This window comes from Macrobrachium rosenbergii, chromosome 27 (genome assembly GCF_040412425.1).
Source record: "Macrobrachium rosenbergii isolate ZJJX-2024 chromosome 27, ASM4041242v1, whole genome shotgun sequence".
In the NCBI taxonomy this organism is placed as follows: domain Eukaryota; kingdom Metazoa; phylum Arthropoda; class Malacostraca; order Decapoda; family Palaemonidae; genus Macrobrachium; species Macrobrachium rosenbergii.
The window spans coordinates 32,857,700-32,869,508 of NC_089767.1; the positions used below are offsets into that span (position 1 = coordinate 32,857,700).

An 11,809-nucleotide genomic window follows, 5' to 3' on the forward strand; every position below is an offset into this window, starting at 1 on the left:
TGAGGCAAAAACCTCTGCCTAGTGCTTTTGTCGTAAACTTTCGCTCTGGCTCTTCTTCAATTTCTTCTTCCTCTTCTGCTCTTTTTCTCTCTTCTGCAAGTGCAATTAAATCTTCTGCCGTTAGCTCTGCATCTTGCACATCTAAAAGATCTTGGATATCTTCTTCATCAATTTCTAAATCTAAACTTCTCCCAAGTGTCAAGATCTTTTATTAATTTCCACAACTTCTTTATCTTTATTGAAACCTTTAAATGAGTTCACATACACTTGTAGCAGATTTTTCCAAACCCCATTCATACATTCTTTCTTTACCTCCTTCAATGCCTTTCCAATGTTCATAATGGAGTTTAGAACATTGAATTCCTTCCAGAAAGTTCTGAGATCTTTCTCCTCATTATCCATAGCCTGAACAACCTGAGCAAACGTGTTCGAAGATCCATGAACGTAGCCACAGCACCCTGATCCATGGGTTGTATGAGAGAAGTTGTGTTTGGTGGCAGAAACACAACTTTTACATTCTCGTTAATATCTCCGATGTTCTGAGGGTGGCTGGGAGCATTGTCTAGAATCAGCAGAATTTTGAAGAGGATTTTGTTTTCCCTACAATAATCTTTCACTTCTGAAATAAAGCAATGCAAAAACCTGTCTTCGAATAGCATTGCAGTCATCCATGCTTACTTATTATGACGGTAATGCACAGGAAGTGTATGCTTTTCAATTGTCTTTAATGCCCTTGGATTTCCGGAGTGATAAATCATGAGTGGCTTAAGTTTATACCCAGCCACATTTGCCCCCAAGCAGAATAGTCAATTGATCTTTGTATGCCTTAAACCCAGGCATCGTTGTTGCTTCTTTATGGACGTAGGACTGTTGAGGCATACGCTTCCAATACAGTCCTGTTTCGTTGACATTAAAGATTTGCTCTAGCAAGTACCCTTCATCATTGACGATCTTGTTTAAAACATCCTTAAATTTAGCAGCTCCTTCAGCGTCAGCGCTTTCTGCTTCACTGCTAATTTTCACACTATGAAAATTATGACAGTTTTTAAAATGATGAAACTATCCAGCACTTGCTACAAAACTTTTGTTTTGGTTATCATCATATTTTTTCTTTAGTTCATCGAAAAGCATGCAAGCTTTTGTTTGAATGGTTAAGAGGCTGAGTGGCATACGCTTCTGTATCCGGTCCTCCATCCATGTGACAGTAACTGCTCCATTTCTTCCAAAGGCCCTATCCTCTTCTTTGATATAACTGTCGAATGAACTGAAGCAGATGCCCATATAGCGTTCATTATCCATTTCTCGTCTTTTAAGGATGGTGGATACTGTCGACTGAGATAGATGCTCATCATGTGCGTGATTACCATAACAGGCTTTCCAGCGACATGCTGGTTGATAATTTTCATTTTCTGCTCCAGAGTGATAGACTGCCTCTTCTTTTTGCACTACCAGCAGGAGAGAGACACACTTAGGTGTTTGGCAGACATAGTGATACAAATTTGAGTTTTAGAGTTTGGTGTATTCACAAATGCACAAAAATCGCAAACGAACAGTGACCTATTATAACTTCCAGCACAACGAGAGCAAGTGAGGTCGGCTCATTGAATTAATGTACCTATTCCAGCCTCTCGGCCCAACGTATCGTACACCATACACTGCCTGATTGTACATTGTTGCCTGTGTTAGTCAGTCCGTGAAATTTAAAAATATGTATTTTCAAAATATTGTCATATCGATATTAATTGCTAACCCCATCGTAAGAGTGAATTATCGTAAGTCGAAATATTGTAACTCGAGCATATGTTGAAAGAATTATTATAATTCAGATTTATAGTTTACTAGTTAATTTTGCAATTAGTCCTTCATTCTCTTTTTCTGTATGCATGTGAATATTTTAGTGCCTCTGGAGACAAAAATTGGCCAAAAAGGGGCCATAAACTTTAGACATTTTCACAAGAAGTGACTGTTTGGAGGTATCTCCTTTTAAATTTTATCTTAAATTACCATTACCAGACACTTTGTTTCAGATATAAATGAGTGCTCAGGGGCACCAGGTTACTGTGATGTTAATGCTAATTGTATCAACAATGTGGGCAGTGCAACTTGCTATTGTAGACAAGGCTTCAGAGGAAGTGGAAAGGTTTGCAGTGGTAAGTTGTCAAAAATTTTCTCTTATGGTTTGAGACTGTTCAGTGTTTTTATGGAATCATACTGATATGAGCAAGATTAACAAATTTAAGTACATTTTATTGTATTTTAGTGATGCTTTCTGATGTTTGCACGCCTAGGTTTATGCAGTAAATGTATGTATATAGATAGAATAAAAATCTACTTGCCACTTTATAGATTAGGATAGGACTTGAATTTGATTGGAAAGATTCTTGAAGATGAATATACAGTACTGCCACTTGGCATGAGCTATAGAACAAAGTGAAAAAATAACTTTTTAGAAGAATTGGAATATAGTAGTGTGGTTTAAGTTCCTTGGTGATGTTGGTGGTTTGGAATGCAGTGAAAGAGGGCTTTACAGTCCACATTGTACGGGCACTAAATGGTCGGCAAAAACTGAGGAAGAAACCTGCAACTACACAAGAATAACAAACTTAGGAAAAAACAACTTTAATATGAAGAGTAAATGCAGAAAGAACTATTTGTTACAAGATAAAAAGCTTAGGCTATGTTTAGTGTATAATAGGTGTAGGTGTCTTAGTATCCAAGCTAAAGAGAAATTTGTCGCGTAACTTTAAGTTGTACATGCTATTCCTAAGCATTTGTGTATCACAGGCATGGTTTTAGATATCTAATTTTAATGTCTGTTAAGTTTGAGAATGCTGTGAAGGAATAACAAAAGGCATCTCAGATAAAATGATGTCTTTTCTAACTTCTCGTTTTCCTTCCAAGAATTAGATTCTAAAACATCTGAACTTTTATAATAATTTGAAAGTAATGTTTTGATAAGTTTTATAGATGTTAACTGTCAGATGATAAGGTTAGCAAAATGTCTTGTTTCTCTCAGATATTAATGAATGCTTGTACAAAATTGATGACTGCCATGCGAAAGCCGTTTGTATCAACACAGAGGGAAGCTACAGTTGTACCTGTAAAAGTGGATATTCAGGAAATGGACGGGCTTGTGTTGGTAAGTGTTTAAGTAAATATGTCTTGTATTGGTGGGTGTTGTTAGTAAGTACTTCTGGTAGTGGTAATTGCCATTATGTGGAAATCATAAGTTCAAGTGTAAGTCTGGTAGTGTGGCTTTAATGGTACCAAATGGTTGCATGGCTTATCAGAAATGCAGTAGCAAAAGGTGACCATTAAAAAATTCTTTAAAAATAAAACAAAAATTTGTTACCATAGACAAAATTTACAAGTGTTTTTTTTGTTGTTATAATCTCAGAAAACCATCAGTTTGTCATAAAATTATATAGATTTCTTATTTATTGATCTAGCTGGTTTACTATCTATTGATCTAGCTGGTTTACTATCAGCTTTGTCATCAGTAAACTTAAGTTGTTCTCTCTCCCACAACATTTTAGATTTTGCATTTTGCCATTATTTGATAAGTCTTGGTACAGTAATCATATTGTAGTTGCTCTTTGATGCGTCCAAGATACTATTTATCAGTTTATCTTAGCATAAACTAAAGCTATTGCATGCAGTGCATTGTTTCTTGGGTAAAAAGTGATTACAGTAAATTATTTCATGATGCTCTGCCTTTTTTGTAGTTTACAAATAATTTCAGAGTGAGAAATAAACTGAAAAGAGGATGTAGGCATAATAGAAGGACCTGTGGAGATATTGATAGGTTAAGAGATGAAAAGGCATAGAGAAAATAATAGCTAAAGAGGTTAAATTACCCCATGGGAAGAATACAAATGGAAGATCTCGAGGACTACCGTGTATGGAATAACAGGTGACTATAACCGCAGAAGGAAAGCTGGTCATTCATGAGCTTATTAGAATACAGTATGTAAAAACTTGATGAAGGAAGAATTAGGACTAGAAAGAGCCTTACAGTAGTGGTATATAAATGACAAGGGGATGCTTTACATTATGGAAATTATAAAGGAATCAGATTTCTTGAGTATATAGTAGTATGAAAATATTGGAGAAAGTGATGTAGGAAAGACAGAAAATCTGTGAAAATTTATAGCGTCAGTTTGTTGATGTTTACAGTGATTTATTTTATTTCAGACAAAAATGAGTGCCTTGATGGAACATCAGACTGCCATATAAATGCTTTGTGCATCAACACTGATGGTAGCCATGTCTGCTCTTGTAAGCCGGGTTTTACTGGTGGTGGACAAAATTGCTTTGGTAAGTTACAATGTTTGTTTGTAGTACAGTACAGATTTTTTTTTATTTCAGAATTTATTGAAGAATATTTGTATTTGGCAAAAACTTGGTCTTTGAATTTATTTGGTTTTTGGGGGTTTGTGTAAATTGCATAGCATTAATTATATGTTAGAGAATTATGAAGTGCTTTGAGACTGTCAGTGTCATGTAGTAAAAATGAAACTGAAATTCAGGTTAAATCTAAGCATTGCCAAAAGAATTGGTTGTGTCATACGCAATTAGCAAATGATGAGTATCATAAATAATTTTACTTTTTGTGATGATCTTGGTATATTGTTAACTTTTATACCCATAGAAGCCATGGCCAGGTTCTGACAGTAGTTTGTACTGTATATATGCAAAATGCTCATTTTAAAAACATATTCTGTTTCACTTATGGGATTTATAGGTTTAATGAGCATGTTGCAAAATGATTCAGTAATGCAGTATTATAAAAGCTGCAATGTCATATCTTTGTTTCATTGATGTCTAAAACCAATTCACGTTTCGATAGAAACCTTTTAGAATTATGGTGAAAGTAGTGTAAACTAAATACTGTGACTTTTCAGAAATTGAAGATTGCCTTGAGGTCTGTGACTCAAAAGCTACATGTGTCAAAACTGGAAGAAAATACAGGTGCTTATGTAATGCAGGCTATTCTGGGAATGGTAAAAGTTGCACTGGTAAGCACATTGTCAAAATTGCTTTTTTGAATAGTAATTAAAATGCCTTGAGTTAATTTCCATTAACTCATAGATCAGAATGAGCAAAAGAGTTTCTGCTTAAATAAGAAGCTTAGACTGTAGATTGAAAATACCCTGAGACTTGAATACTGTAAATCTTATTGCAACACAATTAAAGCATATGTCAGTGCAGATTATTGTTTCAAGACTTAAGCTTTATACTGAATTAGCTGGTGAGAGATTTGAGGGGTTTCCTTGCATTACCAGGAAAATTTAATGATCAGTTTGGCCTTGTAGGGGGTAATGCCATCAGTGCACTGAGATATTACAAGGTTCTTTGCAGCGTCCCTTTGGCCCCTAGCTGCAACCCCTTTTATTCCTTTTGTTGTACCTACATTCGTATGCTCTTTCTTCCATCTTACTTTCCACCCACTCCTAACGAGTGATTCACAGTGCAAATGGGAGGTTTTCTCCTGTTTCACTCCAACCTTTTTTCTGTCAATTTTTGTTTCAGTGCTGAATGACCCCATAGGTCCCAGTGCTTGGCCTTTGGCCTAAATTCTATACATTATTCTATTGTATTACACAGTATAGATCTACAGTCTATCAATTGGCATTTGAATAAGTGGCTCGGAGAACAAACGTCTGCTGATCTAAAGCACCCTGTTGGATCGTAAGGAGTCATTTCACTGGTGGCTATGTTGGTGTATGGTGTATTTTTACCGGCTGTTATGTCCTATGGCTAATGTTTTTGAGTAAAAATTCACAGCTGGAGGGGTCAGGTTTTGTACCAAGATTAATACTGTAGTTTTAAATGGAATGTACCAGACAACTAAATTAAATTTTGAACTAAATGTGAGGTGTCATGGCTTCTGTCACTGCCTGTACATTTACATGTTTTTTGATTTGCTAATGGAAATATAACAAACTCTGGTCACCTTTTCTTACTTTGCAGATATAAACGAGTGTGCTTTAGGCAGCGATCCCTGTAGCTCCGTGAGCACTTGCATCAACACAGAAGGAAGTTTCTTTTGTCAGTGTAAGCCAGGATATGAAGGAGATGGAAATATATGTAGAGGTAAGCAATTATAGTTTTTACTCTTGTCGGAAATAGGTTAGGAGATAGCCTTGTATTCCTAAATCTCTTGGGTGCTTTGAATGATTTTCTTAGGGAAGTTTTTACTATAAAATAGCCATTATTGCTATTGTAGGAGTTACAATACCTTTAGACCTGTATATTTGTTAGTTTTGAAGGCAGATTTTTCAGTGAAAGGTGGGAGACATGTTTATAAGCCAGAAATCATGAGTTGACCCTTGCATGAATTTACTGTACAGTATACAGTATTATAATAACACTGATTTTGAAGGAATTTTAGGTACTTTTAGGATAATGTGGTATCAAAACTTTTTCTTAGCCTAATGGGGTAAAGTACAGTATTCATTTCTGGGTTAATGAATCTTAGCAAGCAGTTTTTTACATTTGCAATAAAGTTATCTTCTGATGTATTTGCAGTTCAAAGAATGTATTCATATTGAGTTTTTTATCGCAGATGTAAATGAATGTCTCACAAGAACTCATAGATGCCATATTACTGCTGACTGCATCAACACTGATGGTGGCTACGTATGCTCTTGTAAACCGGGTTTTACAGGAGATGGTTTCCAATGTGATGGTTAGTCCATTTCTGATCATGGTTTCACAATGATGATCCCTGTAGGGGGTGATGCCATCAGTGCACCTCACGCAGTGCACTGTAGGCATTACTTAAGGTTCTTTCCAATGTCCGTTTGGCCCCTAATTGCAGCCCTTTTCATTCCTTTTACTGTACCACCATTCATAATCTTTCTTCCATCTTACTTTTCACCCTCTCCTAACAGCTGTTATGTTGTGCAACTGCAAATTTTCCCTCCTGTTGTACCTTTAAAACCTTTTTCCTGGCAATATCCCTTTCAGCACTGAATGATCTTATTGGTCCCAGTGCTTGGCCTTGGGCCTACATTTTATGTTCTATTCCATTGCAATAAGAAAAATAAAACCTTGATTAAACAATGTGCAGTACTGTAACTTCTTATTGGAACATGGTACAAGTGATATACAGAATACAATATTGATAGAGCAGTGTTGAAATTATAAAATGGTATAAAAGACACTTGAAAAAAATTACAATGACAACAGTGTGTAAACAGTAATTTTCAAACAAACTCTATTGTAAGAATAATGAAAGAAATTATAGACAGCTACAGCACTGCTAACAATAGTTAATACACCACATTGCTGAATATGACAGATTTAATTTTGAACAAACCTTTTTTTTTCTTTGTCAGTGTAGGTGAGAATTTAAAGATGACATTTTATATAACTGCATACGCTTGTACTTGATCTACACATGTATAATAATGCAAAATTTTCTTTGATGTAGAATTACCAGGATGCTCAGTTTCAAATCCATGTGACCTAAATGCTTTGTGTCTTCAGAACGGGAGCAGATTTTTGTGTGTATGCAAAGAGGGGTATAGTGGTAGTGGTAAAGAATGTCATGGTAAGTTGAATTGTATTTTGTAAGTGTAAAATATTCATAGTTTTCCTACATATTTAAAGTTCGTGCTGTCTTGCAATAAAAGAGATTACAGGATTTTATAACATATATGGTGTGAGTAACTTTTGAAATACAGAATGTGTATTGTACTAATGATTTCAGAGATAAATATTTTATGTAGAAAGGTAGAAGTTGATTTACCAACTGAAATTCAGTAAGGCTGATAAAAATCTTGTAAGGATAGAGAAAGTTTTGTCAGGAAAGGCATTCAGTAAAGATCAGTTATTGAATGTTTTTTATGCCATGTTCCTTCGCATTATTTCTAATTACAGATATCAATGAGTGCTTAGATACACGTATTGCTTGTCGCTCCAGTGCCTATTGCATCAACACAGCTGGGAGTTACCAGTGCATCTGCAAGTCTGGTTATACAGGAGATGGGAAAACTTGTACTGGTATGTATACCTTTGAGAACAGTCAAACAGGCTGGATTGATTCACGTTGGTGTTAGTATAAAGTTAGTCAGCTGTCAAGGAAGAAGACTCATATTCAGTTGTCCAGATTAAATATGGACATCAACACAGCTCCTATTAAAAAAAAAATTGGGAAATTGTTTTCTTTCACATTGATGAATGTCATTTTGCAACTGATGATTGCCACGTTAATAGCAATTGTATCAATTTCCCTGGAGGATATAGCTGCAGATGTAAGGAAGGTTACTCAGGCAATGGTCAGCTTTGCATTGGTAGATTCAGGAAAACTTGTTACACTTTGTTGATGTAAAATTCTAGGGTTTTATGGTTTATACCTTTTTAACGACAGGTTGTTGATATATAGAAAAGGATATTGTGTGGAACAGGAAAAAATTTTTGTTCAGTGACCTTAGGTTTTGTGACGCCAGAGCATTTTCAAAAAAGGTTTTAAGATTGATTCACGTTGGTGTTAGTATTTTGATTTTTCAATTTTTTTCGAGTCAGCTGAAAAATCAGAAAAAAATTGCCAAAAATCAGAAACTCAAAATATTAAAAATCCCCGGCTTTGTTTTAAGACTCATGTTTCCCCATTTATATTTAAAATTTCATTTAGTTGTCCTAGATTAAATAAAACTTGTTTTGACCTTCTTTTATCAAAAAAAAAAAGGGACTTCAGATAAAATTAATTCTATGGTTTTAATTTTTATTTTTGGGTATTAATTAATGCAAAATGATTATAAATAATTATTAATTGAACCTAGACACATTCTTATAAATTTTAGGTTGGTCCCCCATGTCTATTAAAAAAATTGCCACTTTTTATTAGTGTCTCAGAATCCATCCCTTGCTACCATCAAAATGGGACCCATTACATAAATTGTATTTCAAGTTTTCAGACATTTTATTTTCAGATGAATGTCATTTTGCAAAATATCTGATGATTGCCACAAATTAATAGCTCTGGTCAGCAGAGATTGTATGGGCAATTTCCTGGATTCCCCTCTATGGATAATAGCTGCAGATGTTTTCCACTTGGCTTTTCCGGAAGTGAACTTACCTTTTTAGGCAGGCAAAAACACAGCAGAAAATGGTTCAGCTTTGTTTATAGGCAACTCTAGGCCATTGGTAAGTTTCAGTAAATAACTAAAAGGTGAGTTGACAATATATATATCGCAAAAACTTAAATCATTTGCAAAATTACATTTTAGGCCATAACTTGTTGATAATATTTCGTAAAATTCTAATTTTTTTCAGCAAATCAATTTTTAAAGATTATTGGTTTTTAGGCGGTTTAAATGTAGGTAAATTGATGCAGTGACTGAAAAATGTAAGGAAAACTTTAACTTTATTACTATTATGTAGATGAATAGTTGATGCCAATTTAGCATGGAATCAAAATCTATTACTTCAGACATTAATGAGTGCCTTCAAAGTTACAACTGTGACGTCAATGCCGAATGTATTAATACTGATGGAGGCTTCATTTGCAAATGCAAACCGGGATATACTGGTAGTGGGAAAAATTGCTTCGGTAAGTGTAGTTGGAGTTCTTATATAATGATGAAACGCTGGCTGTTGACAATATACTTTGGTTAAATCAGTTGTTATAAAGGATTTGTGACTCATATATGTTGACTGTTTCTTCAGGTTAACATATCATGTCCTTGATGTGTAAAATAAGTATTTTCTACAGAAATTAATGAATGTCTTGAAATGACGGACAGTTGTGACCCTAAGGCAACGTGCATTAACCTAGCAGGAGGCTTTACTTGCCTATGCAATGAAGGATACTCCGGCAATGGCTTAAGTTGCACTGGTAGGTGAATTGTTACTCAGTAGTAAACTTGTACCATATCATTGTAAATAATGGTAATTTTATGTGATGTGATAATTTAATGAGTTAAGGTGATCCTTTTTGATACAATAATATTTTTAATGATTCTATGTGAATATATACAGTGACTTTTAACATACAGTAATTCACATTAACTTCATTTCAATGTTGTTTATGATTTCAGATGTTAACGAATGTGCAAAAAACACTCACACTTGTCATGTTGATGCTGAATGTATAAACAATATAGGGAGCTTCACCTGCGCTTGTAAGCCAGGCTATACTGGGAGTGGGTTCTCATGTGTTGGTAAGTACCGTTAAGATAATATAATTACACTCCTTATTGGCATTACTGGTTTGGTGTTTGTGCCTTTTTGATGCACAGGTAAGCCCCTCCATGAGATATGGACATTTTAATGAGTTTTGGTTCTGTATTAGGTAATTCAACTAGTTTCTCATGCGTAGCAATTGTGACCTAGCAAATGCTTTGGTGATGTAGATTTTAGTCACTGGTGAGAGGCTTTGTCTGCCCATCCACACTTTTTCTGTCCGCCCTCAGATCTTAAAAACTACTGAAGCTAAAGGGCTGCAAATTGATATGTTTATCATCCACCCTTCAATCATCAAACATAACAAATTGCAGCCCGCTGGCCTCAGTACTTTTTACTTTAAGGATAAGTTAGCCATGATCATGCATCTGGCAAAACTATAGAACAGGACACCACAGGCGTTTCATACTGGAAGATAGATCTATTTTCGGTGGCCTTGATTATATGCAGTACAGAAAACTCGATTGCACCAAAGAAACTTTTTACTTGTTAATGAAAGTGAACACTAAAATAATGCACTTAAATATTTATAGTTTACCTGCCTGTCATAAATTATGATGACAATTTTTTTTATTTAAGATATAGATATTTATAGTTTACTTGCCTGTCTGTCATAAATTATGATTACAATTATTGTTATTTCAGATATCAATGAATGCCAGAGTACTTTTAACAATTGTGACGTCAATGCATATTGCATAAATATGTTAGGTAGCTACACTTGCACTTGCAAAACAGGATATACTGGAAATGGGAAAGTATGTGAGGGTATGTATGATGTTCTTATTGTTTTTGAACTAACTTTTGGTTGATTTATATGTATATGATAGTACTATGGTTTACGTGATATCTTTATGCTTTGTGATGCTAAAAATTTTGTTATAAGTGGCTTTTAAAACCGCATGCATAGACGGCTGAGAACAAAATGGGAGAGCTAAGCCAGCTCGGGTCACAAGTAACTCATAGGCCTACCCGATAGGGTTTTGTTTTTTAGTAAAGCCAGTGACTGCCACAGTGTGCCTTGCTGTGAATGCTCCATTTATGGAAGTGTAGGTTCATATCCTAGGAAAAATACAAATTACCATTTAAAATTGGGTATTTTTTGACAGATATCAATGAGTGTGGAGTTAATAAATGTGATCCAAATGCACAATGTATAAATACACTTGGGAGCTACGAATGCAAATGTAAACCTGGTTTTACTGGTGATGGAAAAAACTGTTTTGGTAAGTGTTTAAATTGTGCAGTTTTGTTTCTTTAGAAAGTATTTTTTATTTCTTTAGAAAGCACTGTACAAGGCAGCCTTGAAGCTGCAGAAACAGGCACATAGTGCTTAAAATATTTTGGCATTTTTAATTCCCTTTTGACTCAACCCATGGCTTAAGCTTTGGAGAAGTGTGTAAGGTTAATTCAGCTCTCTGCAGATAACTACTGAATACATGTACATTGCATTGAGACAAAAACAGGCACGGCTTCACCATCATAGCATTATTTTATAGTTTGTTTATAGGTTGGACATGAATCTACCATTCACAATTAAATTTTATAAGAAATTTTGTTTTATTATAAGCAAATAAACACCCCTGAACTTCTCTTGTTACCTCTTGCTTTTGGTTAG

The 11,809-nt window shown here is 34.8% G+C and overlaps 1 protein-coding gene across 1 annotated transcript in view; it reads left to right on the top strand.

Annotated features, from left to right (window-relative positions):
* Positions 1-2,032: 2,032 nt before the first annotated feature.
* LOC136853580 (fibrillin-2-like) overlaps positions 2,033-11,809 on the top strand; it is a 29,475-nt gene continuing 19,698 nt past the window's right edge. Inside the window, exons 1-14 of the mRNA XM_067129319.1 lie at positions 2,033-2,150; positions 3,017-3,139; positions 4,195-4,317; positions 4,905-5,018; positions 5,974-6,096; positions 6,569-6,691; positions 7,439-7,558; positions 7,888-8,010; positions 8,178-8,300; positions 9,440-9,559; positions 9,722-9,844; positions 10,047-10,169; positions 10,837-10,959; positions 11,301-11,417. Of these exons, the coding sequence (XP_066985420.1) occupies positions 9,742-9,844; positions 10,047-10,169; positions 10,837-10,959; positions 11,301-11,417 (466 nt within the window). The 5' untranslated portion in view covers positions 2,033-2,150; positions 3,017-3,139; positions 4,195-4,317; ... (6 more) ...; positions 9,440-9,559; positions 9,722-9,741. The remainder of the gene's footprint in view (positions 2,151-3,016; positions 3,140-4,194; positions 4,318-4,904; positions 5,019-5,973; positions 6,097-6,568; positions 6,692-7,438; positions 7,559-7,887; positions 8,011-8,177; positions 8,301-9,439; positions 9,560-9,721; positions 9,845-10,046; positions 10,170-10,836; positions 10,960-11,300; positions 11,418-11,809) is intronic.